Source organism: Drosophila tropicalis, unplaced genomic scaffold, assembly GCF_018151085.1.
Source record: "Drosophila tropicalis isolate 14030-0801.00 unplaced genomic scaffold, ASM1815108v1 contig_878, whole genome shotgun sequence".
NCBI lineage: Eukaryota > Metazoa > Arthropoda > Insecta > Diptera > Drosophilidae > Drosophila > Drosophila tropicalis.
In genome coordinates, this window is record NW_027173374.1 from 450,069 (window position 1) to 476,851 (window position 26,783).

The 26,783-nt window shown below is 36.9% G+C and overlaps 1 protein-coding gene across 14 annotated transcripts in view; it reads right to left on the reverse strand.

The window, feature by feature from the left end:
- Nucleotides 1–2,098: 2,098 nt before the first annotated feature.
- The window catches only part of CASK (peripheral plasma membrane protein CASK), a 38,063-nt gene continuing 13,378 nt past the window's right edge, over nt 2,099–26,783 (reverse strand). For 2 of the 14 annotated variants that reach the window (XM_068301628.1, XM_068301631.1), the window contains exons 2-15: nt 26,215–26,371; nt 21,453–23,218; nt 11,870–12,064; nt 11,638–11,802; nt 11,499–11,567; nt 11,057–11,086; nt 9,750–9,848; nt 9,540–9,678; nt 8,781–8,834; nt 8,025–8,144; nt 7,835–7,957; nt 7,142–7,249; nt 6,880–7,055; nt 2,099–6,767 (exon numbers count right to left, since the gene is read on the reverse strand). In XM_068301628.1, the coding sequence (XP_068157729.1) occupies nt 6,588–6,767; nt 6,880–7,055; nt 7,142–7,249; nt 7,835–7,957; nt 8,025–8,144; nt 8,781–8,834; nt 9,540–9,678; nt 9,750–9,848; nt 11,057–11,086; nt 11,499–11,567; nt 11,638–11,802; nt 11,870–12,064; nt 21,453–21,869 (1,875 nt within the window). In that variant the 5' untranslated portion in view covers nt 21,870–23,218; nt 26,215–26,371 and the 3' untranslated portion in view covers nt 2,099–6,587. Of the gene's footprint in view, nt 6,768–6,879; nt 7,056–7,141; nt 7,250–7,834; nt 7,958–8,024; nt 8,145–8,780; nt 8,835–9,539; nt 9,679–9,749; nt 9,849–11,056; nt 11,087–11,498; nt 11,568–11,637; nt 11,803–11,869; nt 12,065–20,999; nt 21,069–21,452; nt 23,219–26,214; nt 26,531–26,783 lie in introns of those variants that run through there. The other 12 variants (XM_068301625.1, XM_068301633.1, XM_068301627.1 and 9 more) reach the window with 10 other exon arrangements.

Sequence of the window (26,783 nt, forward strand, 5' to 3'; positions counted from 1 at the left end):
ACAAAAGAACGACTCTTGGGACTCTTGGCCTTTGTAAAATGAATGAATGACCTGATGTTGCTATTGGTATTGGTTCAACAAGAAAACAACAAAAAATGACTCCAACTTGCGCAAGGCTTTAATAGAATTCGTGGACAAAACTGTTGTAATCAAAAAAAAAAAAAACAAACTTTTTGACAGTTTCTCTAAGCAAAAATAAAAGGAAAAAAAAAAAACGAAAGTATCAAATTCGCATTACCTTGAAAATGTATCAACCAAAAATAAATTTGGGTCAAGCCAACGCTGACAACGTTTGAAGTTTACTGCTTAAGGTTTCAATTAGAAGCTACAGATACAGATACATGATACACGATACAGATACAGATACAGATACATTACTTATACGTTTAGAGCGGATGAACTTATTGCCATTGGCCTCGGGACCAGGAAATTTCTTCGAATTTCACTAAATTTGCTTGAACTTCTTAGAATTTTTGAAGGTTCTGCTTTAATTTTGTTGTATTTTTTAACAAAACAAATACCCTGTAAATAAATAAATGCAAAAGGTATTCCAGTGCAGAAAATGGAAATTTCTATTAGACAAAGTATCTTCTATTTGAAAAAACCCGTGGGGGATCTTTATTACCCTTGACTGTGAGTACTTTCCCTAGAGAACTAGAAATATTTAATATTAAAAATGATAAAATAGTATTAAAATTACTTATTAAACAAAAGTAATTAGAATAGTTGCCACGATTTCATTTAGTTTAATGTTCTATCCTACAATTCTTAGTTTCTTTATTGCTCTCTGCAGGGTATATTACAGTCAATACCTGTCTTTTAGAAGCTTTTTGTTTTGTATTTTGCATTTTGTTTTTTTTTTCTTCAATTTGGGTGCAAAAACTGGTTAAAATTTGTTGTCGCTTTTTGTTTTTCTTCTGTTACTTTTTTTGATTCGCTGAAATTCTTGTCTCAAAATGTCATAATAATATAATTTGTTTATTTTTATACCCTCCACAAAACCATGATTAACTAAATCCAGAGAGGGCTTAAAGAAAAAGAGGGCTTAAGGAGAAATCAACTTGATATGTCGACTTTAAGCCTTCTTGTTGATTAGGAATTGAAATTGATTAAAAGAAGAATCGAAAATAACTTGAAAATGTTTAAAACGAGGTATCCTATCCAAGTATTTCTATTTTTTTACCCATTTATAATTTATTTAAATCACAAAAGGAATACGAAAAGTATTCGTAATTGTTCAAAACTTAATAAAATGCTGGGTAAATTACTATAATTTTCATAGTTAAGTGATATCTGAAAAATTCCCAACTAGTTTAAGGGTTGAAGACATGATTCTGGAGTTCATAAGCAAAGTCAGCTGATAATAGAACTTTGTGGTTTTTGAAATAGCTAAACCTTTGCCTTGAAATAATCTTCTTTAGGAAGATAAACCTCGAGCCTACTAAAATGAAAAGTTTGCCTTAGACATCTGGCAAATATTTATAGCTCCAGATAAATTGTTTAGTATAGAATCTCAAGTTAGGTCTGTTTTACTTTCTATTATATATTTATCTATTCCTATTTGAGATGATTTTGAAAAGGTAAGAAATATGTATAGCTTTATGCTATATACTCACACTCTCTATAATTGAAAGTTAGAAAACTGTTAGATAATTTGTATTCTAAGCATGTTTGTAATTCTTAACTAGTTTTAGAGTGGATTAGATTTATATTGCAAGTATTAAAGTGATTTTCGAAGTCAACAGATCAGAGAACTTTCTAGTTCTTGAAATAGAAATTGTATGGCTTAATATTTGACCTCAGACTAGTTCTCCACGACTGAACAAATGAACATGCTGATCAAGATTATACATACCTAAGTTTTACATACATTTTAAGGACTTTCATAAACCATTTCACCCTGGGGTAAAAAATATGTTTAAAAAACATTTGCCCAGAGTATTTAAACTGCGACTTAACCAAATTTAATACACCTTTTGAGTTATTTGTCATTCATGGCAATGAAAAAAAAAAAACAACCACCAATGGAATTAAAAAACATTATTCGTGTGTTTTTACTTGTTTTTTGTTTGTTCATTTTATTTAATTCGCTTTCCCATTTTCATCAATTTTATTATTATTATTAATCCCATGTTTAAACTATGTATATATAATACCTTTTTTTTTTTTTTGTTTTTTTTATCATTTATTTTAAATGATATTTTCTAACTTCTTCACAATGTCTTTCGCTTGTGTCAATCCTTTTCATCCAATCATTTCATTAACAACAATTCTCTCTCAATTAGCTCAAATCGTTTTCTGTCAATTTTTGCATACAATTCTATTGACATTTGGAGATCATAAGCATTATCATACTCATCATCATCATCATCATAATCATTATCATTCATTGATCAACTTATTCAATTAGAGAAAAATTCTAATTCACATGGTTTTCTGTTTTGTTTTGGTTTTTTAATTAACCAAAATGTGTAATTTCATTTGGTTGTTGTTGTTGTGTTACTTTTTGTTTTTGTTTCATTTGCATTTTGTATTATCAACAATAAATTTTGTTACTTAATATTAGCATGAATTTTTTGTTTGTTTGTTTGTTTGTTGTTGTTGTTGTTCTTAGGTATACGACTACAATTTTTGCTCGCATCAGCTAAGAGAAGAAATGAAAATTGATAAATCAAATTGAAATAAAATTATACACATATAAAACCATACGAAATTCTGGCCAAAAGAGTTGGGCCAGAGTTTTTCCTAATTTCATCATCATTCTAATGCTTATCAGCAAATTTCTTTCTCATTTTTTATCTTTATCTTTAGATTTTGATTTGAGCATTTTTTTTGTTGTTTCTTTCTTTTTTTGTTGGTGTTTTGTGGCACACCCAGCCTAGGTTTTAATTGGAGGGGTGGCGGGGGCAAGGGCGGGGGCTGCAAAATATACATACATATACATACAATACATACACAGTTTTCTCGTTTTTTTTTTTTAAATAGGTAGTAATACTTAGTTAATTTGGCCACTTGGCTTCATTTTCTTTTAAGTGGGTAGGTAGTTTTAGGTCTTCAGTTTTTTTTTGGTTTTCGTTTTCCATTTCTTCTTCTTTCGGGTAGTTGGGTTGAGTTCTATGATTTGCATAGCTTTTGCCTGCCTCTCTTTCTCTCTCTTTCTGTTTGTCTATCTGCCTTTCTTTTCAACGCTTTAGAACCAAAAAAGTTGCATATAAGAGCCCAGCGTCATACAAATATTTCTTATAGTTTTCGTGTTTTGTTTGTTTGTTTTGTTGTTCAACCATCTTGAAACCATAGAATTGTTGTTGTTGTTGTTGTGTCTTGGGTGTTTTGTGTGTTGTTCAAATAAATATCGACTTAAATAGGTTAAATAGAATAAGGGAAAAGGGTGGGTGGTAAGTTTAATTCTTGCTGCTGCATTTTTTTTGTATGCTTTTATAAAATTCAAATTCTTGCAATATATTTACTAATTTTAAAGTTTTGCATTTTTCTTGCCCAAAAATCTTGCTTATTTTGTGTCCTTTATCCTTGTTGTTTTTGTTTTGTTTTTTCTTTTTTAGTGTTGGCGCTTTTGTTTTATTTATTTAACTGCTGCCTAAAGTAAGAGTGTTCCACGTGCCCAAATGAAAGTTTCCACAAAAAAACTAAAAAAAATAACAAATATATATAACAGAATATTCATTTGGCCATCCAGAGAGATAGTTTTGAATGTTTTCTTATCTTTGTTTTCCGTTAGTTTATTAGTTTTTTTTCGTGAGCGTTTTGTGATTGCATGTGCACTCCTTAGCCTAAATTTAGTTAATGCATTTATGAAGCTTAATTGGTCTCAATGGTCACAACAAAAAAAGAAAAACGGGTTAAGGAAAACTGAAGGAAGAGTCCCCAAACAAAAAATTGAATCTTAAATTTTAAGAAACTTTATCTACAATCAAAGAGAACAATGATTTATAGAGAATTGTAGACGATTTTCCAAGTTTTGCAATCATTTCTTTAAAAAAAGTCGGCATAATATTGGAAATTCGAGTCCTTGAAGACCTCAAAACTTTGAAAATAGAAATAGTTTATAATCTCTTGGATCAGAATTGGCTATTTTCAATTACATTCCCTTAGAGCTTCAGATTCTGATGAGCTATTGGCGTATTTGAGGGTGATTTTCAAAAGAAAATATTTAAAATGATCCAGCTTAAAGGATTTAGATTTCAGCTGATAGCATTTTGGAATGTATCCCACATAGTTATAGTAATAACAAAATGTGATTTATGTTAAAATATCCCTAAATCCAATAGCTATTGATCCTAACTGGAATGGTTAATGTCAAAAGTCTTTTAGTACTTCAATCCTTATGTTTAACCAAACTAAGATCAGCGGCTCCTAATTTTGGTGGAGGAAATCGGGGATATTGGCGGAAAAAGAATTAAAAATCTCGATTTCCACTTATTTCCCACAAAATAAGTAAAATATATATTATAATTAAGAATCAATCTTTTGTAAGTCATCTCCATTTTGGGAACTCATCCTAAAAGCATAAATTAGTTTTGATGAATACGTCTTCCAATCTTAAGATGAAGATCTCTATATACTCTCGCCTTTATGGAAAATGAAGATCTACTTAGTTGTGGTTACAGCAACAAAATGATCTTTGTCTTTTAACTTTGTACTTAGTTAATGCATTTAAAAATTTGAAGCTGCAAAGTTGCTAATTAGTTTTTTGCTGGGTGGCTTTTTGGTTTTGTTTTTTTGTTTTTTGTTTTGTGGGTTTATCTTCAATCTCATATGGTTTTTGTTTTCTGTTCGTTCAGCTCTTTGAATTTTCTGTTTCTGTTTCATATTGGTTTCTTTTGTTTACTTTTTCGTTCGTTTTGTTTGTCTCTTGGTTTCGGGGTTTCTTTATTTCTTCTTCTTCTCTCACGTTTTTATTTTGGTTTCGTTTTTGTTTTTTTTGGTTTTTGGCTGTGGGTTAAAAGGAAGCGCTCGCTATATTTAACATTATTGAACTTGACTGATTTTTCAATGTATCCAACCTGAGTTTGAGTTGTTCAAAAAATATATACATATATGTATATATATATATATATATATATATATATATATGAGTGTGTGTGTGTGTGTGCCTGTGTTCAATGCGTCGTCCAGCGCACTTCGCTTCTGTTAAATAGTTTTTGGTTTGGTTTTTTGGGGGGAGGGTGTTTTTTTTTTATTTTGTTTTGTTAATTTTATTAATTAAATGTTTAAATGTTTGCTGTCGTTAGTATGTGTGTGTTTTTGTTGTGCTCACTCTATGTTTTGTTTGTTTTTCTTTTGTTTTTTTGCTTTTTTATTAAACGCTGCTGCAAATAATTATGTCTTTGATTGCATTTGTTTTTAGCTTTCATTTAATTTAATTAAATGTCAACAAATATACTCCCTCTTCTTCTTCTCTATGGGTGTGTGTGTGTTTGTGTGTGTCTGTGTGTGTAGTTGATCATTTTCTTTATTGCATTTAAAACGTGCACATTTTTCATTTATTAATTTCTTGTTAATTCTTTGCATTTATTTCTCAGTTATTTTATGTAATTGTTTTGCTTTTCTTTATTATTATTAATTTTTTCTTTTTTCTTCTTGAAACACTTGAAATTGCTCACGTCATATTTGGTTTTGTGTTGTTGTTGTTGTTTTTTGTTTGTTTGTTATATTTTCATTTTGTTTATGTGAATATTTTTGTTGTCTTTTTGTGTCTATGTTTAATTATAATTAATTACGTAGTTTGCTATAATTTACCAACTCGTTTTACGATCGCTTTTCAAAAGACTTCATTTTGTGTGTGTGTGTGAAAACAACAGAATTTGTTTAAACAATTTACATTTAATTGGTTTCCATTTTCTTAAACGTTCTTAGCTTTTCTTTTATAGAATGTTTCGATATATTAAAATTGTATTGACTTCTTTTTTTTTTTTTTTGTATTTTTAGTTAACTTAATTACTAACAAGAGCAAGATTTACATACATAAGCGTTTAATGCTGTCTCTGGCAAACAGAATACTAACAAATTGTACATTAATAATAATAAATATGAATAATACAATCAAAACAAATAACATGAACAAAGTGGAAAGTTAAAAAAAACAAACAGCTTGCTGCTATAACTGGAATGGCGGCAATAAATGCAATACAATAATAACTAAATAATAATAATAATAAAAAACACATAGACGATACTTATACATAAAGAGGGCAAATCCAATTGATTGTTTAAAATTAACATTCTGTCTTTGCGTTGCGACTGCAGTTCCCATAATACCCATTACATTTGTCTATATAGCTAAGCGCCAGGCGCTTAAAAACCACTTTTACAGTGATTTTGTTCTCTCTTGTTGTTGGTTGTTGTTGTTGGTTGTGTTGTTTTTGTGCCATGGTAATACTTTAATGGTGTCGTCTCTCTGTGTGTATGTGGTGTTTGCTTGTTTGTTTGTTTGTATGTGTGTGTGTAGGTGTGTGTGTGGGCGCTCCTCCTTTCACTTAATAGAGGGCCACATTCGATGCCTGTGTATATGCATCCCATTCACAATCGCAGCCCTCCAGACAATCGGGGCACTCCAGCTCACTGTCTTGTCAGTACAGCCAGGAGACGGGCACCCATTGCGGAGTGGTATGTACACGTTCAATGGCCGTTTCTAGTGTCGCAATTGTCTCACTTATATCGTTGTTCACAATGGTCAAGTCAAAGAAATGGCCATATAGCTGACGCAGCATATCCGATTCCTTGGCCAGACGCTCTAGGCTTCCATCATACTGTAAACAAAAAGAAAACCAAAAAACAATCAAAGAACGCCCCCCAAAAACGAAAACCAATTAGAAATGTCGTAACTGGCTCTATCTCTTTCTGGGTTATCAGTATGCTTACATCTGCAATATTCTGCAACGAGGGCGCCGCTATGAATACTACATAGGGTGTAAATTCAGCGGTGCGGAGAATTTTAAGCGCCTGCGGCTCAACATCCAATATGGCCATTTTACCCTCAGTGTGTATGCGACGAATGGTATCCAATTTGGTGCCATACATGGCATCCTCATGGGTTCCTGCAGAAAAAAAAAAAACACATATTAAAATGATTGCCACCACTGATAGATAGAGAGAGATGGAGAGAATGGGTTTAATTATTTACCATATTCCAAGTACTCATTGGCACCAATATCAGCCATCATTTCGTCATGCGACACAAAGTAATAGCTACGTCCATTCTCCTCCTCGGGCTTAGCAGGTCTCGTTGTATCTGCAATGCATCGAAAATTATAAATATTTGTAGATATATACGTTATTAGAGCATTGCATGAGGTCCAAGCGAGTCATTCGGTCTGACAACTTTCTCGTTTTAAGAAGTTCATAGAACAAAGTATTCAATATTCAAAAAATCAATAGAGATTCGCCTTGATTTTGTGAGTTGTAAGTAATGATAACGTATAAAAATCAGTAGTCAATCATTCCCCGACTATTAATCACGGTTAATTAAAGAAAATGTCATTTGAAAGCAACAGCAATCAGAATAGACATTTAGAAGCAATAAAATTATGCACTTTGATCCTCTTTGAATCAAGGATTTGCAGTGGAATAAATGCTCCTGAAGAGCTGAATAGTAGGCTCATATAAGCGAAAAGTCTTTTAGGCTTTCAGGTGATTATTGAACTTGAACTTTGACTCGCATGAGTTGAACTCTATTCTACTCATTTTCGATTGCCTAACAAGTATTAAATGTTTTCAACTTTGAAGTTCATAGAGTCAGTAATACTTTATGAATATATTCATGCAATACTCTTAAATCAATATAGATGAACTTCCATTATATATGTATAATACTTACGTGGTATGGGATAGGCGTACTTATCCGGATATTTGGATATTAAAGTATTCTTAATATGCCGCCTACCAACACCATGTGCACCCAATAGCACCAAGGTTTTACGCTGGAAATTTGGATCACCCACTGCAAAAAAAGGAGGAATTTATGTATAATAGAAAGTTTAAACAAGTTTAAGTTTAACAATTCTTACCTGGTACTTTGACAACCTCTTCGTATGTAACCACATCGAGCGTATCAAATATGGCATTATGTTTGGCCAGATATTTATCTCGGCATTGCTTCTTCTTACGCCCGAATATGGAACAGTTTACTGTGGGTAATATACATTGAATGGCAAATGTTATAGCAAAGTGCAATCCATTTCTTAATTCTTATTATTAAAAAGCCACATGCTTAAGTAATATGTATTACATGCATCACAAAGCATGCTCCGACAAAATTTCATTCTATATCAAATACTGATCTGATCTGGTCTTTAAGCATCATTCCGCTGCCCACACTTGATCTGCCTTTGCAGTTTGAGATGATGTCACTTAATTTAAATTCAATTTGAACAAGGACTTTTTACATACAGTGAGTTGAGATGATGGCTTGTGTGGATTTATTGGGGTTAAAGCTAACGATTTCTAGATGATAATGCAACAGTGATCGAGTGGTGAAACGAGGGGGAATCGGTGACTTTTGATTTTACTGTGCCGTCTAAATGAGCTTTGCTACGTTTTGCTGGTGAACTCTTTTATGATTTTTAACTTGTTTCTATTTATGGAAAGAAATTTGTATTTGTAACAAAACTTAAAAATGGAAACAGTTTATAGTTGTTGTTGTTGTTTGTATTGTCAGTTATTTTTGTTTGTTAATACTTGTATTTCTTTAAGTGTTGTTTCGAGTGTTTTTGTTTGTGTTTTGCGTTTATAATTGTTTGTTGTTTGCTTATTTGTTTAACTACCTGTGGATCCATCACACCCATCTGCGTGAGCGGAACATCCAGCACCCGGTTCTCCTGCATTGTATATGTATATATATATATATATATATATGATGATCATACATTTCAAGTATGTATATAGTTATATATATACACATAATATAATCGTTTGATTGATTGATCATTTGAGAGTTGACGACATTGATAAAATATTATATATGTATATATATTGTACAGAAAACAATAAATAAAATGCTTAATGTAAAGTGAAATTTTAATCAAATTAAAAAATTGTTTTCTTTTTGATAATTTTTTTAGGTTTTTTTTTTCTTTTGTGGCAAAATTTTCAAAGTTTTTGTCTAACTTTTGGGGCATGCAACTCTCTGGCTAAGCTTGATATGAAATTGTGTTGGGGGCATCTTATAGGGGACAAGTGTATGTGTGTGTGTGGGTGTGGGTGTGTGTATATATGAGAGTTATATTTGTGTATTAGTGCGCTGACATTCTTAGGAGAGAGATAGAAAGAGCGAGAGAGACTGAGAGCGAGAGCGAGAGCACATTTCCCATTTTTGTTCTTTTTTTTTTTTGGATTTCCTTGGATTTTCTTTATATTTTGTTTCTTAACTACTTGTTCTTCATACACTTTCCAATATATTACAATTATATAGCAAACGATTGATTATATTCGAGCATCCAATTACACATAAATAATAGGCATAAGATTATGTATACAAATATAGATATATGGATAACTGAAGCCTAGAGTTTTAGTTGGCTTACCTTGCTCCTGTTTGGTTTTATCAACCGTCTGACAGGCTATACGCCATTCTTGCAGTTCCGGTGAGGGTATCAGTCCCGCCGATCCACCAACCGTATCCAGTCTTGCCTGCCACCAGTGATGGTCGTCTTTGCTAATGATCTGTTGGCATCATCATCATCATCATCAACATTAGTATTATCATTCAGAAGTCCTAGGTCAATGCTACCTACCTGTAGTATATCGCCCACTTGGAATGCAATGCCCGCCTGGGCACAGGGTATAAGCTCATCATCTAGCGGATTATAATCAAATTGCGCCCGCACGAATATCTAAACAGGAAGCGAAAACAAAACAAAAAATCAAAAACCAAACAAGACGACACAAAAAAAAGAAGAAGAAGATAATGGTTACAATTTTAAGGTTACAACAAGACATGAAACCAAAAACCGCTGACGATGAAACGTGATGTGATTGCTGGCTGAGCCCTAATGCTCAAATATATGTGTGTGTATTTGTATACAGCGACTGTCTGCCAAAGTCTGCATCAGCAAAATGGGTTTAGTTTGAAAATAATTTCGAAACTCATTTACACGATAGCAGTTGTCAACAAGAGCAACAACAGCAACACCAACATCAACCATAACATTTACATCAACTGCAATATAAACAGGGCTGGATTAAGACCACCAGCCACGCCCTTGCAATGCTGCTTTTTCGGCCTACTTTGGTTTTGGTTTTCTTCAGAATCTTTTCAATACAGAGTTGAAATCTCAGCAGTTTGTTTTTTAAATATTCATTCAAAAAGTAACAGAATTTAAATAAATGAAAACCTATACATAAATATTTGGAAAATTGTTTGAATCATCAGACTCGATGTCGGGCAAAAAAAAAAGAATGAGAAATAATGTCTTTTTATACTCTTACATAGAGTATTAACAAAGATAAGGGAACATTTAGAAGGGTACCAAAGAGGTTAAAGCTACATGAACTTTGCCTTTGTTGTTTCTATAACTCAAACTAAATTCTTGAAATAAAATAATTCAGTTAACAATTTGTATTAGAATTTAATTAGTCAACTGCCAAGATAATATGATTAATTAAAACTATGCAGCATTTTTGTTGCAAATCGAAAGAAATCCTTTAGAATCTCTGTTTTGCTAAGGAATTATTCAGAAATTTGATTAAGTGAAATGCTATTTACTGATAAAATTGATTGAAAACTCATTGCCGACATTTAAGACAATTGAAATGTTAAACCCCTTTGAATTTTGCAATTGTATATGTGAGTTTGTGTGTATACCTATTGCTGTTTGATTGTGGTTAATGTTGCTGGTATTGTTAATGAGAGACAGGATATTAATTAGACAGACAGTTATTCGCTTCTCTTGTCAATGTTCAATGAGACATGTGCATTTTGATTTATATTGTTAAACTTTGTATGAACAAATGAATGGGTGTGTCTATGTGTGTGTGTGTGTGTGTGTGTGTGTGAGAGACGGATACATATATGAGTCTATTGTTGGAATGTGATACTTACAAGCACTGGGGCGGGTCTGATCCTGAAAAGCTGCATGGTTATTTTGTGTGTGCATGGTAAATAAGGAGGAAGTAGCGAAAAGTGAGGAGTTATTTATGTTAATGAGCAGCAAAATAATTGCATAACGGTTTATACATATACATATAGAGAGAGGGAGAGAGGGAAGAAGAGAGAAAACTACTTCTAGATGAAAAATGCAAGTTTGGCATATGTTTCGAGAGTGGAAAGAGTTTTTTGGGTCTATTCAGTGAGCCATTAGGCGTATTAAATGGCAGACTAATTGGTTTTGCCTCTAACCACAAAATGCATTCATTATATGCACGTGAAAAGAATATTAAGTTCGCAAAACCATTTGGTCCGTCAGAAATGTCCGCAAACGCGGGTGTAACTGGACGAATGAAATGTAATAACCCTTCATACGAAAGGGTGCAAATTACTTTACCTCACATGGCGGCGGTGCGCTACGGTACGAAGGAACTATTTTAAAGGTAACCGAACCGCGTGCCTCGCGCTGCAAACACAAATGATAATTAAACGTTAGTGGAGATTATAAAAGGATTTCAAATTTGGTATCCACTTACCAGCATTCGTTGCAATTGTCCAACCGATTGATGTTGCACTGGTTGGCCATTTATCTCTCGAATCTCATCGCCCACATGCAAGGTGGCCTGTCGATGTATCATTCCGCCGTGCATAATCCGAGCAACAATGCAACGCCCATCTTCGGTCATTTTCAGTGTGATGCCCTATATAATCAGAGATTTAGTTAGTTATTATGTACATGCATAGGCTCTATTATTGTTGTTCTCTTACCATGGGTTCATCGGTATTCTTCTGAAATTGCACTAAACGCACTCGGGTCACATGCTGCAGTTCACCGCTGCCGCCACCCTCAACATTGTCCAGTTCATCGCCATTGAGATACGGCACCATGGGGGGCGGAGTAACACGCAGCGCCTCCTCACCATAGACATCCCGCGCGACCACATCATGGGTGTGGAGCAGAGCCTGTTGTTAGTTAGATAAGAAATGTATAGCAGGAGGAGATGGGAAAACGCACACACAAAAAAGAAGAAGGGAGGGCGAAAAGAAAAAAAAATAAGGTCAGACTTGGCTAAAATTTTGGTCCAAAAGGTTTTTGGTTGAATTATGGCCAGCAATTAAGCTGCTGTCCAGTTATTATTATATATATACATCTTATATGGCTAAGCATAGTTGGAAAGCCACTTTTTGTGTGTGGAAATTAAATTTCCGATTTTCAACGCTTTACACATATATCATAAAGCAATGTACAGACATACACATACACGCACACACATCCACTAAGAGAGTGTGAGGGAGAGACAGAGATAGACATAAAGGGCGGAGTCAGTGGTACGCCTCCTACAGACGGGTTCAGGACCGCACAGCTTGTTTACAACATTAACTGGCGACATTTGTTGCGCAAAGCCAAGAAAGAAAAAAAAGAAACAAGAGAACAAGCCGCCACATGACCTCATGACCTCCCCACCATACAACAGCCGCACACTGTGGCCCAGTCGACTACATCTCCACCTCCGCCTTCTCCCCCTCCACCTCATCATCTATGGCCAGGCTCAGTTAAAAAAAAAAAAACAGAAAGAAAATCACAAAAATTTATTACAAGCTCTCAGAAGTCGGGCAATGCCGTCAAGCTATGAAAAGGGCAAAAGCAAAGGCAACGGCTTGGCTTTATACAATTTTGGTTTTAATAAATTATGTTTAATAACACTTTGAATATGTTGCGAAATTAATTTTTGCCGTGCTCTGTGGCCTGAAGGGTCTCGACAGACCACAAGACATCAACCAGCAACCAGGCAGAGAAAGAGAGAGCCATTCCAACAGAGAAGGAGGAGCAGCAGCAGGAGAAGTAAAGGGAAAGGCAACCGCAACAGAATGCGTAATATGAGTTGAACAGGCGTCGCGTCGAGGCTATGTCGTAAAAAAGGATTTTACTGCGATCCCATGCCGTGTCACTTGTGCCACACACACACACGCATACCTATACATACTATACATTGGTAACTGCATATGTATATATATGCTAAGTACAGCTACAATGATGCCACGTCAGCGCTTTTAGCCAGCGTTACCATCATCCATTGGCCCCATAAAAAACGCAATTTTCAACGTTGATGATTACTCAATGCCACAAACACACACCCACACACACACACACAGGCACACATCAACACTCACAAGCAGGCGGCACGTACCATTGCTGTAGTCCCACCCACATACTCCGCTCCGGGCAGACGCACGTTTCATTTCCGTTACAGACGCCAACGCCAACCGCAAAGAATCTGAGCAGGCATCCAAAGGTTGGCTTCAGTTCAGGATTTCTCTTCGTTTTTTTTTTTTGGCGCCGTTCAAAAACAGAAATTACTTTGCCATTCGGAATCGAGTTGCTGGGTTTGGAATCGTTCTTGCAACTATTTCAAAGTGTTGCCTGCCTGCCTGCCTGCCTGGCATCATTCACTCATCCGCAATGCTGTGTGCATAAATATTTCAAAATGCTTTCAGCATCGAGAGCCTGGAGCCAGGAGCAGGCATCAAGGCCTACAACAACAAGCCAGGAGGAAGCCGCCTTTGCCCAAACGAAATATCCCTCTAACTGAATTAGGAAAAGACTTAGATGGCAAAAATATGGTTGCATATGTGATGTTGGCCTAAATATCATCTAGATGATTCGATTTTTTGGGATTTGTGCGCCACGATATATTGATGGATAATCGAGTTTAAAGTCTGATTTAGTTACAGTTAAATGGAAAAGCGAGCGAGAGCGCGACTGAGACTAAGCCGAACTGATTCTTACTGCCTGATTTATACATATCATTTCATTTAATTTCTTCGTTTTGGCTCTGCTGCTGCTGCCTGTCACTGGCAGAACTTTTCAATCCAATTAGCAAAAAACTTTCATCAGCCAACCACCCGCCCATTAAGTGGGAGTGAATGTGAAAGTTAGTTGTTTGCCACACACTCACACCGATAACAAGCACTGCCACGCCCACCACCAGCAGCAGCAGCAGCACCATCATCACCACCTTCATTCTTCTTCTTCTTCTTCATGGACCACGGCCACAAACAAAATTTGACTAAATAAATGGGTAATACAATTTCCGAAAACAAAATTAACTACTTCGAATAAAATTTGCTGAACTTGGCAACTATTTAAATGCGGCAGATGGCAGAAGGAAATAGGATGCCAAGCCATAGAATGGACGATGATGGTAAGGCATCGACTCTTTCTTTTACTCCTCCTGTCCTCCTGTTGGGCTGGCAGCTTCTGGTTAGTCGACGGAACTGGGCGATAAACAACGTAATCTGATTTCACTTAAAGCACATCCTCCTTCTCCTCCAGCTACCGCCAACTTCTTTATGTGTCTGCTCCGCCCCCGCTTTGAGTCTTGCGGCTGGGGCATAGTTAACACCAAGTTTTTGGGGTGCCAATAAAACGGTAAATTTAATAAGCGCTTGACAGGCGAAAAGTTGAGCAGTTAAGTTTAATGCCTCATTAGGCGTTTCAAGTCTGTGACATTGATAGCAGCCACCGTCACCGACATCGTCGCCGCCAAAATGGTAAACTTTTGACCAAGCCAACCACAAGAAATATCCCATACATACATAGACTCACCACATCTATATGGGGCGGAACGGGAGTTTGGTATGATTCTGATTTCCATGATTAATACTTAAGTGCTTGTTAAAGTTTGCCTTGGTGGAATATTCCAAAACCAAATTTGTTTGGCCATGCGATCCTAAACAATCATCAGAGAGAACCCTTGTTGGCCATGTTGTTTGCCTACACAAAACTCTGCTGAGGCAGCAGCAGCAACAACAACTCCAACCACCAAAATCTAAGGCGCGAGCCAAAATACAATGTCACACACAGATGAAGGGATCCCCTCTAAGTAAGTCTTCCAAATATGTAATAACTAAAAAGATAGCGAATAATATTTCGCAAGTAAGTTTTAAAAACCTTTTCACGAGAATTTTGGCAAAAACTTTTAATGCAAAAAAGCTTTTAAAAAAGTTTCGAAACATTAAGCTGCCGACTAATAGTTTTTGAAAATTCGTATATACCTTTCCATTCCCTAGACAAGTTCTCTTTTCTCCTTCTTGTTTTATTATTTTTTGGTCAAATTTTCACTATGTTGCAAAGGACGTTTGCTGAATCAGCTCTAATGTCCAGTTGCCATGTTTTCGCCGCTTTTTCGGGTCATTTTTTTTCAGCTTTGCCGCTAAGCCAGGCACAGCCCAAAAAAAAAAAAAACCCCCCAACTCAACCACCAATCTCACTCCCTCTCTAAAGGTCTTCTCTCTAGTGCCGACCACACGAACGTTATTTGTTGGTTTTAATAATTACACAGCAGTGGCACTGGCAGTGGCAATGGATGGCAACACGAGCATCACGAGAACAACGACAAAAACAACAAGGATTTTAGTCTCTTTAATATTCCAGGCCACACTTCAATTACACACGTCCGCGCGACTGAGACTAGCTTTCATTTGCCCCCACAATGTTTGCTGGCTAGAGAGAAGGATGTGCGCTCTCTCACACATAGTTACATGAATCTATGTGTACAAATGAACAAATGTGGTAGACCGTTGACAGCTGAATCATCTGGATTAATGCCGAATTTTAATTAGTACAACAGGCACAGACACAAGCAGGCTTGGAGGCAGGCACGCAGCCAGGAAGGCAGGCAGGCGGTCTGGCAGTCAGTCAGTCAGGCAGTTAATCTGTTGGCGAGCTCCAATCTCACTTATTCTCCCTCTATATGTCTTCCCTATCTTCTTTTTTCATATTGCATAGTTTTAATGCTTCTTGCTTGCCTTATCATTACTCTCAAACAGAGACAAAATAAGGCTTAAAAAAGGCATTCAAGCAGAGAATAGATTGTTTAGCTCAGATAACAGCATAAATACATACAAATATCCTGTTATATATATTATACATATGTGGTGTTTGCTTTACTTAAATGAATCTTGTGCATGATTAATTCGCGTTCCAAAAAGTTGTTTAAAGTTGTTTTTTGTGCCTGCCAGTCAAGCTGTCAGATCTAGCTCAGGTTTTTGCGGGTTACCACGTCTGTTTATGTCGTTTGATAAGCAAAACACAAGAAAAACGAAAAAAAAAAAATGAGAACACACAGTCCGTCAGTCAGTTACTCAGTCAGCTAGACTGACTGCCACGAGTTGCTAAAGATTTACCTTCAAAAAGGAAAAAAGAAGTAGGAAACTATACTTGAAAACTTTTGCACTATCAAACCAAAAATCACTTGGGTAAACTTATTGTTCTTATTGTTGTTGTTGTTGCTGTGTCTATTGGACCACACTTCCTTGATTGGAGTTTCAGCTATTGTTGTTTGGCTGGCAACCACCGAGACACAGTCTTACAGTTAACATTGGACTCCATAAACAACATTCACCGTACGACTATGTCATGGTAATTGAGCGGGACATCTTTGCTGCTGGCTTTGTCGTCGTCCTCGTCGTCGTCCTTTTCGTTGTCGGCGGCGTCGGCTAACACTTCCTGCCTATTAGTTGGTATTATTATTGACAGACAGTGCTATACTCTTTCTCTCTCCTCCTGTAGGAATAGGATTGATTGACAAGCTTTTCCATGCCAGGTAATAGTTAGATCCTTCTCGTTCTCTCTCTCTCTCTCTCTTTTTCTCTCTGTCTGTGTGTGTCTACCTTTTATCAGTTTCACAATGGCAAACAGCGGCGACGCGTCGGATGCTTGATGATGATGATGGGGTAGAATGTTAAAATCATATATAGTATTTCCCCCGCATCCAAGTTGTCAGGTGACTGTTCATCATTCAATTTTGGTATCGAAAAAATTGATATTTTCGTTTTTTTAACAATGGTTTTTGGCCGGGCCATTTTGATATTTGGCTCCTCTGGTGACTGATGCTCACTGATGCTTTCTGTCATGTGGTTTGGTGTAGTGTTGTTGGGTGGTTTATCATATTTTGACAGAGACGTCTGTTATACGCACAAACACACGCCATTGCCATTGCCTAATTCCGGTGTGTGTGTGCGTGTGTGTGTGTGTTTGCAACATATTATGCATTTATCGATGCCATCTATCTGCGGTGCGTCAACTCCTTCCTGTGAGTAGGTTGGGTCAAAAACATATTGCCATTTTTCCCCTTCTACTGCTTGCCGACACCACACACTGCTTAATAAGCAGTTCCCTGCCTCTCTATCTCTTTTACTCCCCCGAGACTAATGATGCCATTTTCATGCTGCGCCTGTTGGGTAGGCAACACTTTTTTATACTTCACGTGTGAGAGGCTGTGAGCGTGTGTGTGTGTGTGTGCCATTTTAAAACACGGCCATGTTGTTTCTGTCTCTCCTCACTCCTTTTTGCCCCCTTTTCTCATTCACACAATATCCCACTCTTGGTTTAGAGCTCACGCTTTGCACGTTTTGCGGAGTTTTTCTTTGTGTAAAATATACATTATTATTTTGCACACTCAACACTTCTGGGCGCATTGTCTATGCCAGGCCGTATGCGTGTGTGTGTGTTTACAGTGCGTGCGTGTGTCTGTGTGTGCTGCATATGAAATTTGTTTATTCAATTTCAACTAGGCAAACAACATGAAGCCGGCACATAGGGCGATAACTCACTTTTCTAACAAGTAAACTAATTATTTCTTGACTTTTTTGTTGTTGCTGTTGTTATTATCAAGTTGTTCTTGTTATTGCTGTTTTTATGTTTGCTTTCAGTAAAAGAGAGAGAGGGAATCTTGGGGACACACATGGCGCATGGTTTGGGTGGGGTTGCCTTGGCTCGGGGGGAGGGAAAAGCGGGCCTACTAAATTGCAAAATAATGTACACACTTGCCGTTGTAATCGCCATTGTTGTTGAATGTTGTTGGCACAGCCTCTAACTGCTTGTTCCATGCCATTGTGCCTGTTCATCATCATCAACAGCCTGCATATATGTATGTGTGTGTGTGTGTGTGTTATGTACACACACTAAGGCAAGTGGCTGATGCTTGTGTCTTGCTTGCGCAATTAACGCATTCACAAATGAAGAGTGTCAAGGCTTCAAGGCAGAACAGTCAGTCAGTTAGTCACTTAGTCAGTCAGTCAGGCAGCAGGCACATTTTCGTCCCATTTTTGCCAAGCCAATAATGGGGCATCACTGCCTCTGACAGTCATCCCTTCGCTCCCCTGCCTGCCTGCCAGCCTGCCTGCCCTTCACTCTAAATGTTATATACCAAGTTCTGCTATCAAGATAAAACTTTTCATATGCCATATGCCCAAAATGGCTGCCAGCAAAGGGAATATTAAATTTTTCGGCTTATTTTTTCTCCTCTTTTTTGGCCCATGCCCATGGCACAGCCCATCAAGGTAGATAAAATATTATGAAAATCACAATGTGGCTGCTAATGTACTTGCAACCAAATTATAAATTCCACATGCAGGTATTAAACATAGTAAATTGAAATTCACCTGATAACCCTGCCACTTTTATCATTTTTTTTGCACTTTATCAATTATTCTAATAATCTTAATGTATCAGATTTTGAGTAAAATCTTGCACTTTACTTTTAAAAGTTTAAAATTTTCCTGTTTTCTCCTACTTCTCTTATCGAAAAATTGAATGCATTGCCATAACATAAATCATTATAGTCTCATTATTTTAAAAGAGAGAGAGAGAGAGAGAGAGAGAGAGAGATATGGGACACTACGTACATTTGGCTATTGCCAAAAATGTTGTCTGCCAAAACGTTTTCAATCGAACATTGATATTATCATTATAAGTATATATAAGTTGAAAATTAACGATTTCAGACTGTCAGAAAGTCTGCGCTTTAGTTTATTTATTACCTTAGGTAGAAAACGGAACATATCTAATGGTTCTTTTAATACAAATCAATAAAATTCTCATAAAATAGAATAATTGGAATGGGACTCTTTGTCTAGTTTTGTTTTCTCTACAGGTCATAAAAGATAAATAGAAACTGAACTAAACGCGCAACCTTTTAATCATTTATGGCCATAACGATTTCAAATTGATAACAATATACATAAATATCATAAATCAACAAGAGATTACAATTTCAAATTGCTTTTCAGACCCATTTCATATGGACATTTACTTCTTTTCAAGTCACTTTAAAAGTTTGGACAATCTAAACATCATCATCATCATCATCAATATCATTGAGCTTTCGATATATATTTCTTTCCCCCGCTCCATCATCATCATCAGCGTCATCATCTAGTTCATATCGTTATCTGAAAACTCAATTTAATGCTACAACCACACCTTTTGCTAGTTCCGTTTGCAGAGTATTTTTGGGGATGATCTACCAAGCAAACAAAACAAAACCGAAAAAAAAGGGAGAGAAAATGCCAAAAGCGCCTTGAAATTAGCCCACCCTGACGCTGTCATCCTGGTCTGTTTTTTTTTCTCCATCATAACGAGCCTATTTGCTATGCCGCCCATCTACATTGTGGAGTCGAGTCGAGTTGAGTTGAGTCGAGGCTCTCAGCTCTGCCTTCTTGTGTAATATTTATGTAAATTCGCTAGCCCGACGCAAAAATTGAAAGGCGTAATGGTTTGTTACGCTTGTTTCAGGCCACGTTGAGCTGTGTGCCTATTTTGCATATGACTTGGTCCCTTTTCATTCCCCTTTTTTTCTCTTGTATACTAGATATAACTTTAACTTTGGTGTGTGTGTGTGTGTGTGAGTTTACCAAGTTTTTCTCTGTTTCTTTTGTTTATAAAAAACGACAACGAGCATATTAAGCTCTATAATCGAGTGGAAGAAAATTATTTTGTGTGAACTAATTGCATTAGTAACATTCAATTTGATACTCGAAACACACACACACACACACTCATAATACACAAAGTAAAAGGAAGAAAGGACGAAAAGAGAAATAGCGCTAAACGGCAATTGTCACAAAGCAGAATCAAAATCAGGGACTTTTGACGGTCGACCCAGTCAGTCGACCCAATCTAACGTTTAGTTTTTGTGTTTCCACATTTTAGTTTGTCCTTTCTATGTTATTCCATTTTTTTCTTTCTCTTTTTTTTTTTTTTTGCTGCCTACTTTGGTGGGCACTCAAGCAAAACTTGCGCTGCGCCTGCCGGTGATTTAGGATAGGACAGCAGAGTCAAACCCAAAAGCTGTCCCAAACTGAGCATCGCTTGGGCAATCATGTGAATCGAGCTCTTTATAATTTGGTTGAAAAACCAAACAAGCAAAATAGGCAAAACTATGCGATTGAGAACTACCACGTAGGCTGCTACGTCAGTTGTTTTATAAATTTATACTCCTAGATATATGTATATATGTGAGTATTATTGCCACTTACTAGAATAGACCATGATTTGGTTATGCCTCAAAAAAGTATGCTACATTTTAAAAAGCCAACATAAAACTAATGGAAATGAAACATGGAACGGAAATGGATTTCAAAGAAATTGCTTTCAATAATATAACGTACGATCCATAAAGACTTCTTGACCTACATTGGGTTACTTAAAACTGATGAAATCTGGCAAAACTACTAGCTTATGGGTGGGAAGGAAAAGGTTTTCATTGATAAAGGACACCCACGGCCCTTGGACAAGGTGAGAGCAAATCTGTCCATTATTCCATTTCATGGCACAAAACCAAATGCCCTTTTGAGACAAACTAAGCAGTATAAGTAGATAGATTAGAAGATTGTTTTTACCCAGTTAACATAACGATAATTGCATATTTGGGGTATCTCTAGTTGTTCTACACCAAAAAAAAAACCCTAAAACACATCTCGACACACGTAAATGGTTACATATGTCTTTTCCTGTGGTTGCCATGTGCGGTCTCTCTGTCTGTATCTGTCCCTGGGTATGCGTGTGTGTGCGTGCGGGTGTGATTGTGGGACACCCAAATTAAAATAATCTTACATGTCGTTGACACATTTCTGGGTGCTGCCAAAATGTGTTGGGCACTTGGTTTCCTTTAGCTTTGCTTACCTGCCAGGCCAACAAAATCGTTACAGACGGATGAGCGTGCAAGAGAGAGAGAGAGAAAGAGAAAACGAGAGATACATTTAGTAAGTAAGTTAAGTTAAACAGATTGATATATACACACTATATTTATATATATGTAGATAATCTTTAGATATATATATATATATACAAGTTCACTCTAAAGCTATAATTGTACGAAACAAAACTGAAAAGCGCAAACATTTTGTGGCAAGCTGCGTCTGCTGCTCTTTTATGATAAGTAAATGCAATTAGTTAACGAATCTCATTTAATAGACAATTTAATACCCAGAACAGTTGATTAGTTAGTAGTATGTAGGAGTTAGTTATAATTAGTTGCCCCTTTTTTTTTTTTTTTTTCTCTCTCACCTGGTGTCCGGAGCATATGGAGCCATTGGGCACTCGCACACGAAACGGACTATGCACGGGGCAAGAGGTGCGGGGCCCCCAACGCGAAGAGGCGGCTGCCTGCTGCAGGGACAGGGCTGAGCTGCAGGGATTGAACAGCGTCGGCGGCGGGGGACAAGGCGGTGTTGTCATGCTTATCGAGCTGAGGCCGCTCATGCTGCGGCAATGCCCACCCGAATGCATGGCAGCATCCGCTGCAGCTGCTGCCGCTGCCGCCGCCGCCGGGCATTGTGGAATACCCTGGCCACTGCTGCCAACGCCGCTGCCGCTCATGCCGCTGCTGCCACTGCTGCCGCCGCCGCCGCCACCCAATAGGGACATGTGCGAGCCGCCACCGGACATCAACGATTGTGATGTGAGCCCATGATGCTGGCACATGCCGACACCGCCGACCGATGTCACGCCGCCGCCGCCGCCGCCGTGTCCTGTCGACCATTGATTTCCTCCTGCTGCTCCGGCTCCTGCTGCTCCTGCTCCAGCTCCAGCTCCGATCGCTCCAGCCCCCTGTGTGTCGCCGCCTCCGCCGCCGCCACAGTAGTGATCCACCGTAAAACTGTCTTGGCTACCAGAGCATTGCAATCGATGCGGTGGCGGTGGCGACGTTTGGCGCGGATAAATTGTGTAGGTTGTCTCACTTCTATATAGGTTTTTTTTTAGCTTTCTGATATGTTGTTGTTGTTGTTGCTATACGTGTTGTTGTTGTTGCTGCTGCTTCTTATGTTGCTGTTGTTGCTGTTGCTTATACTGGTAATGTGGTTGGTGTTGCTCTTGCTGCTGGTGTTGCGTCTATTGCGCATTTGTGGCATCTCTTGTGGCCAATATATTTTAGCTGGTTGAGTTTATTTTGTTCAGTATATATTTTCGCTTTTATTTATGTCTCCTAATCACAGCGTTTGATGATGATGATGACGATGAGTACAATGATTCTCAGGATGCCTCTTTATGGCTAACAACCACCAAAAACAACAACAACTACAACAATTTATCCGTAATAATTGTAATAATAATAATAATCGTTATAATAATAAACAACAACAACTATGTGAGTATTTGTCCTCGGTGTGTGAGCAGCTTAATCTCTCTCTCTCTCTCTTTCTCTTTCTCTCTGGCTTTTAAGCAAACAACAACAATCGATTTTGGTGGGTCGCCGTTTACCTCTTGTTGCTGATGTCCTTTTCTATTGGTTTTGTTGTCTCGTTTTGGTTTATGTAAATTCTGTTGCTATCACTGTACATTCATTTAGTAGTAATTTAATATTAATACTAAAAAAAAAAAAACGTTTACTCTGCGCTGTTTCTCTTCGGATCTTTGTTTTGTGAATTATTGTTTCCTTTTAATTGATTTATGTTTGAGTGAGTTTTCCTTTCATTTCTTTTAACTTTTATCCTTTTTGGTCGCTGCGTGAAATTTTCCTCTTGTTTTATTTGTTTTAATTCTTATGTTTAAATGCTTAAGTTTTGGTTTTTTGTGTATTTAAATTTTATGTTTTTTTTTTTTTTTGTTTTGCTGCAATTTTATGCAATTAACTTTTAGCATCACAATTGTAATTAAGTTTGGTTTATAAATTTGGTTTGGTTTTATTTCTTGTCTGTGTTTAACTTTTTACAAGTGTACGCAAATTGTTCACTTTATGTTTTTGGTTTTTAATTAAATTTTTTAAAATTTTGCATCGGTTTTTGATGTTTTTTTGGTTTAAAATTTGTTTTTTTTTTTAGAGCATGCGAGTTCTGCAAAAGAAAATTGTTGAAAAGCCCAAAATTTAACAAAATCTATTTGAGGTTGACTTTACAAGAGAGTTTGGGATTCAAAGGTGGAGGTGAAGGAAATCTACTGCAATAATTAAATTAGTTAGTTTACTCAACTAAGGGAAAGAAGGGGGTAACAAGAGATAGAGAAGGATTGTGGGAAAACACACGCTCAGCACAGTTGAGAGAAAAATCAGACACAAAGACGAATTGTAAATTAAATAAAAAGTTATCATTAAATTAAAAATAAACCAAAAGTTTTCAGATCAATATTCTTTGCTGTCACTGCTGCTGAAGAGACAAGTGTCTTAGAACTTTGTTCAACAATTTGTTTATGTTAAAACTAGTAGCATTCAAATGAGGCCAAGTTGTAGAAGGCTAATTGAGTATAGGAAACTTTAAGTCAACTAAATATTTATTAAATAAATTCTTTATAAGTTTGTATCCCAAAAATGGATAAAAAAAAGACATTACATGGGACAAACGTAAAAAATAGTGTATATCTTCAGTTTCTTAAAAAGGAATAAAGGAACTTAAGAGACAGATTTGAAATTGTCTATGAAAAGTGAACTATTCTTATGTATCATAACCAAATTATGACACCAAATATCTAAGACAATTCTTTGAATATTTCAAAATGAAGTTTTTCGTCAAGGAAATCACTTGGAAATTTCTATTTTCACACAAATTAATGGTAAGGTTACCAAAAATAAAGATTTCTCAACAGGAAATTGGTTTGAAAATTAAGTGTTTCACAGAGTTTCTTTTGAATATCCTGGCATAAGGGTTTTCTCAATATTAAGATTGCCAAAAGGTTAAGATTTTCCAAAGTAATTCCTTTGAATAATTAAAAACGCCAAAGATTTTTGTCAGAGTTTAATGAAGACAAATTGCTATATTTAACTTATGCTAATTGAATTTAAATTTCAAAACTTATTGGCAGCAATACCCCACTTTGGAACAGAAACCTTGTGAGGCATCCAAATTACTTATTAAAATGAAAAGCGACAAATTTCACTATATTGTGTCATTAAGGATACTTTTTATTTTGGCCCAAGAGAGAGAATATCTTCTTGAATGCTGCCCCCTCTGTGTCTGTACCTCTCTTTCTTTATTTACCTACTCTTCTGTTTTTAATTAAACTGGCTGCCTAGACAACAACTAAACATGTTGTTTTATGCCCCTAAAAAAGATAAAAAAACGAAAAACAGAAACACACAAAAGAAAAACGAAACGAAACGAATGAGCTACCCAAGGGAATGGCTTTATCTAAACGGTTCCCAAAGACAAACAACAAAAAATAAAATAAAAAAAAAACAGAGACAAAAAAAGTTTGTAGGAAGAGAATATGATATGCGCTAATAAAAAGGACCAGAAGGAGCAGCAGCAGTCATATCAGCAGGTTTCTAGAGATTCTACAGAGGCGGACTGGTGGCTAACTGGTGGCAGCAGCTGATACTCGTATTAGGTTAAAGACTCGAGATCCCATTTGCCATTCAACGCGATTCCCTGGCGACTGACATAACCGCAATTCTAGACTATTTATGCTAAATAGTTTTCACTGTAATTTTACACTGACTGAGAATAGCCTAGCGGAGTGGCGGATCCGGATCCGGCAACAGCTCCGGCTGTTACTAACATCGTCGAATTAAATTAAAATGGAATTGTGAATGCTTAAATAATATTCGCATAATAAAAGGGCGACCAAAGGCGCCGAAATGTTTGCCTCAGCAGCTTCCGTTGCCGCACTTTCGGAATGCTAATGTGGCTTATCCTCCCACTTTCTCCGCAGCCGCTTGCTGTCCATAATTGAATGAGAACGTGCCAAGGCTCTTGACTTTGGCCCACTGGGTGGGTGATGCTTGGCAAGGGGCGGAAGAACGGAAGGAAGGAAGGAAGAAGAAAAAAAAAAGCATGCGCCTAAAGAGAAACCAACAGAAGAAACTTTGCAACGGAACATACGCGAACAAAATAACCAAATTCAATTCATAAAAGATTCAAAAACCAACAACAAGCCAAAAAAAAAAAAACGAAAAGAAGAAAACCCAAAAACAAAAAGGAAAAAAAATCCAAAAGGCGAGAGCGAGAGCAAGAAAAAACGTATGGAAAGTGTAGCAAGGGGCGGGGGCGGTGGGGCTGCCTCTGCTGAAAATCCAAAAGAGAGCAGAAAAATAAGTTGAGGTGAGTTTGTGGGAGGACAAAGTCTATCATCAAGGACCGCACTCTCTTTCTCTACCTTTCTATGAGTGTGAGGACTGACGGTTATTGCACTTGGAATGAGGCAAAGTAAATGAAACCAAACAAATTTTCGTGTATTTGTGTACTAACGCAGCTCAGTACCAACTCACAGTGGGTCACACATTTAAATAAGCCGCTCATAAATAAAATAAAATAAGGATATGTTCTTTATTTCGCCATATAGAAAATGTATTATTATTAAATATTCCTTGTGTTTTAAGCATTATTTTCTATGTCAATAAATGCAATTTATTTTGATTTTGATTTATGAGCAGATTTCTTTGTTAAATGGCCCAGTGTGCATGCTGCTGCTGCTGCTGCTCCTCCTACTCCTGTGATTGTGTGTGTGTGTGTGTGTGTATACACACATTTTTGATAAGGCAGACGGAAATGGCATGGCAAAGGAAGCGGCAATGAAGCTGCTGGAGGAGCTCGGGGTAAGAAGAGGGAGAAGAGACTCTCTGATGCCATTTCTGCCACTGTGCTGAGAACTGAGCAGTGAAGTGAACCGAAGTTTGGTTTGTTTGTTGGAAAGGAGCGTCTCATTGGGGGCGGGCGGGTTGAGTGGGTGGTGGATTTAGCTGGGGTTTTTTTTTTCATTGTGGGGTGTTTGTGGGTGTAGTAGTAGTAGTCGGGGGGAGGGTGGCGAGTGGTGAAGGGTGTTGGACAGGTGTAAGATGGTGGGTGGGGGTGGTGGGGGGTTACTTTTTTCTATTTCTATTTCTATGCCCTTTACTTACTGCTTGAAAAGTTGTTGTTATTGTTGTTCTTGTTCGCTTGTTGTTGGTTTTTCTTGTTTTACTTTTTGTTTAGTTTTTAATTTTTAGTTTTTCATTTTTTTTAAATTTTTACTTGGTATTCTGTTGTTTGATGTTGCTGTTGTTGCTGTTGTTGTTGCTGTGCGTAACTAACTCGTTGTGTTATTGCTGCTATAAATTTAGTTCGTTCTTCTTCTTCTTCTACTACTTCTTCTTTTGCTTTTGCTTTTGCCTTTGCCATACAAATAATCCGATTACAGAAAGTAATCTTTTTCACCGCGAGGGTTGCTTACACTTGCTACGGTTAAGACAAATGTCAGAGGGAGGGGGGTGGACGCAAAGAGTCATGGATTTATAAACTAGTTGTTCATTTTCATTCAATTTGCACATTCGACACGCACACACACCACAATCACACACACACACACACACAGAAAGATGTAAATAAAAGGTGCGAGAATAAACACGGATACCGTTAGAAATCAGATTAATTTAATTCAATTCAATTCAATTTCTGTGCGCGCGCGGCCCTCGTTCTGTCCTGTTCTGTT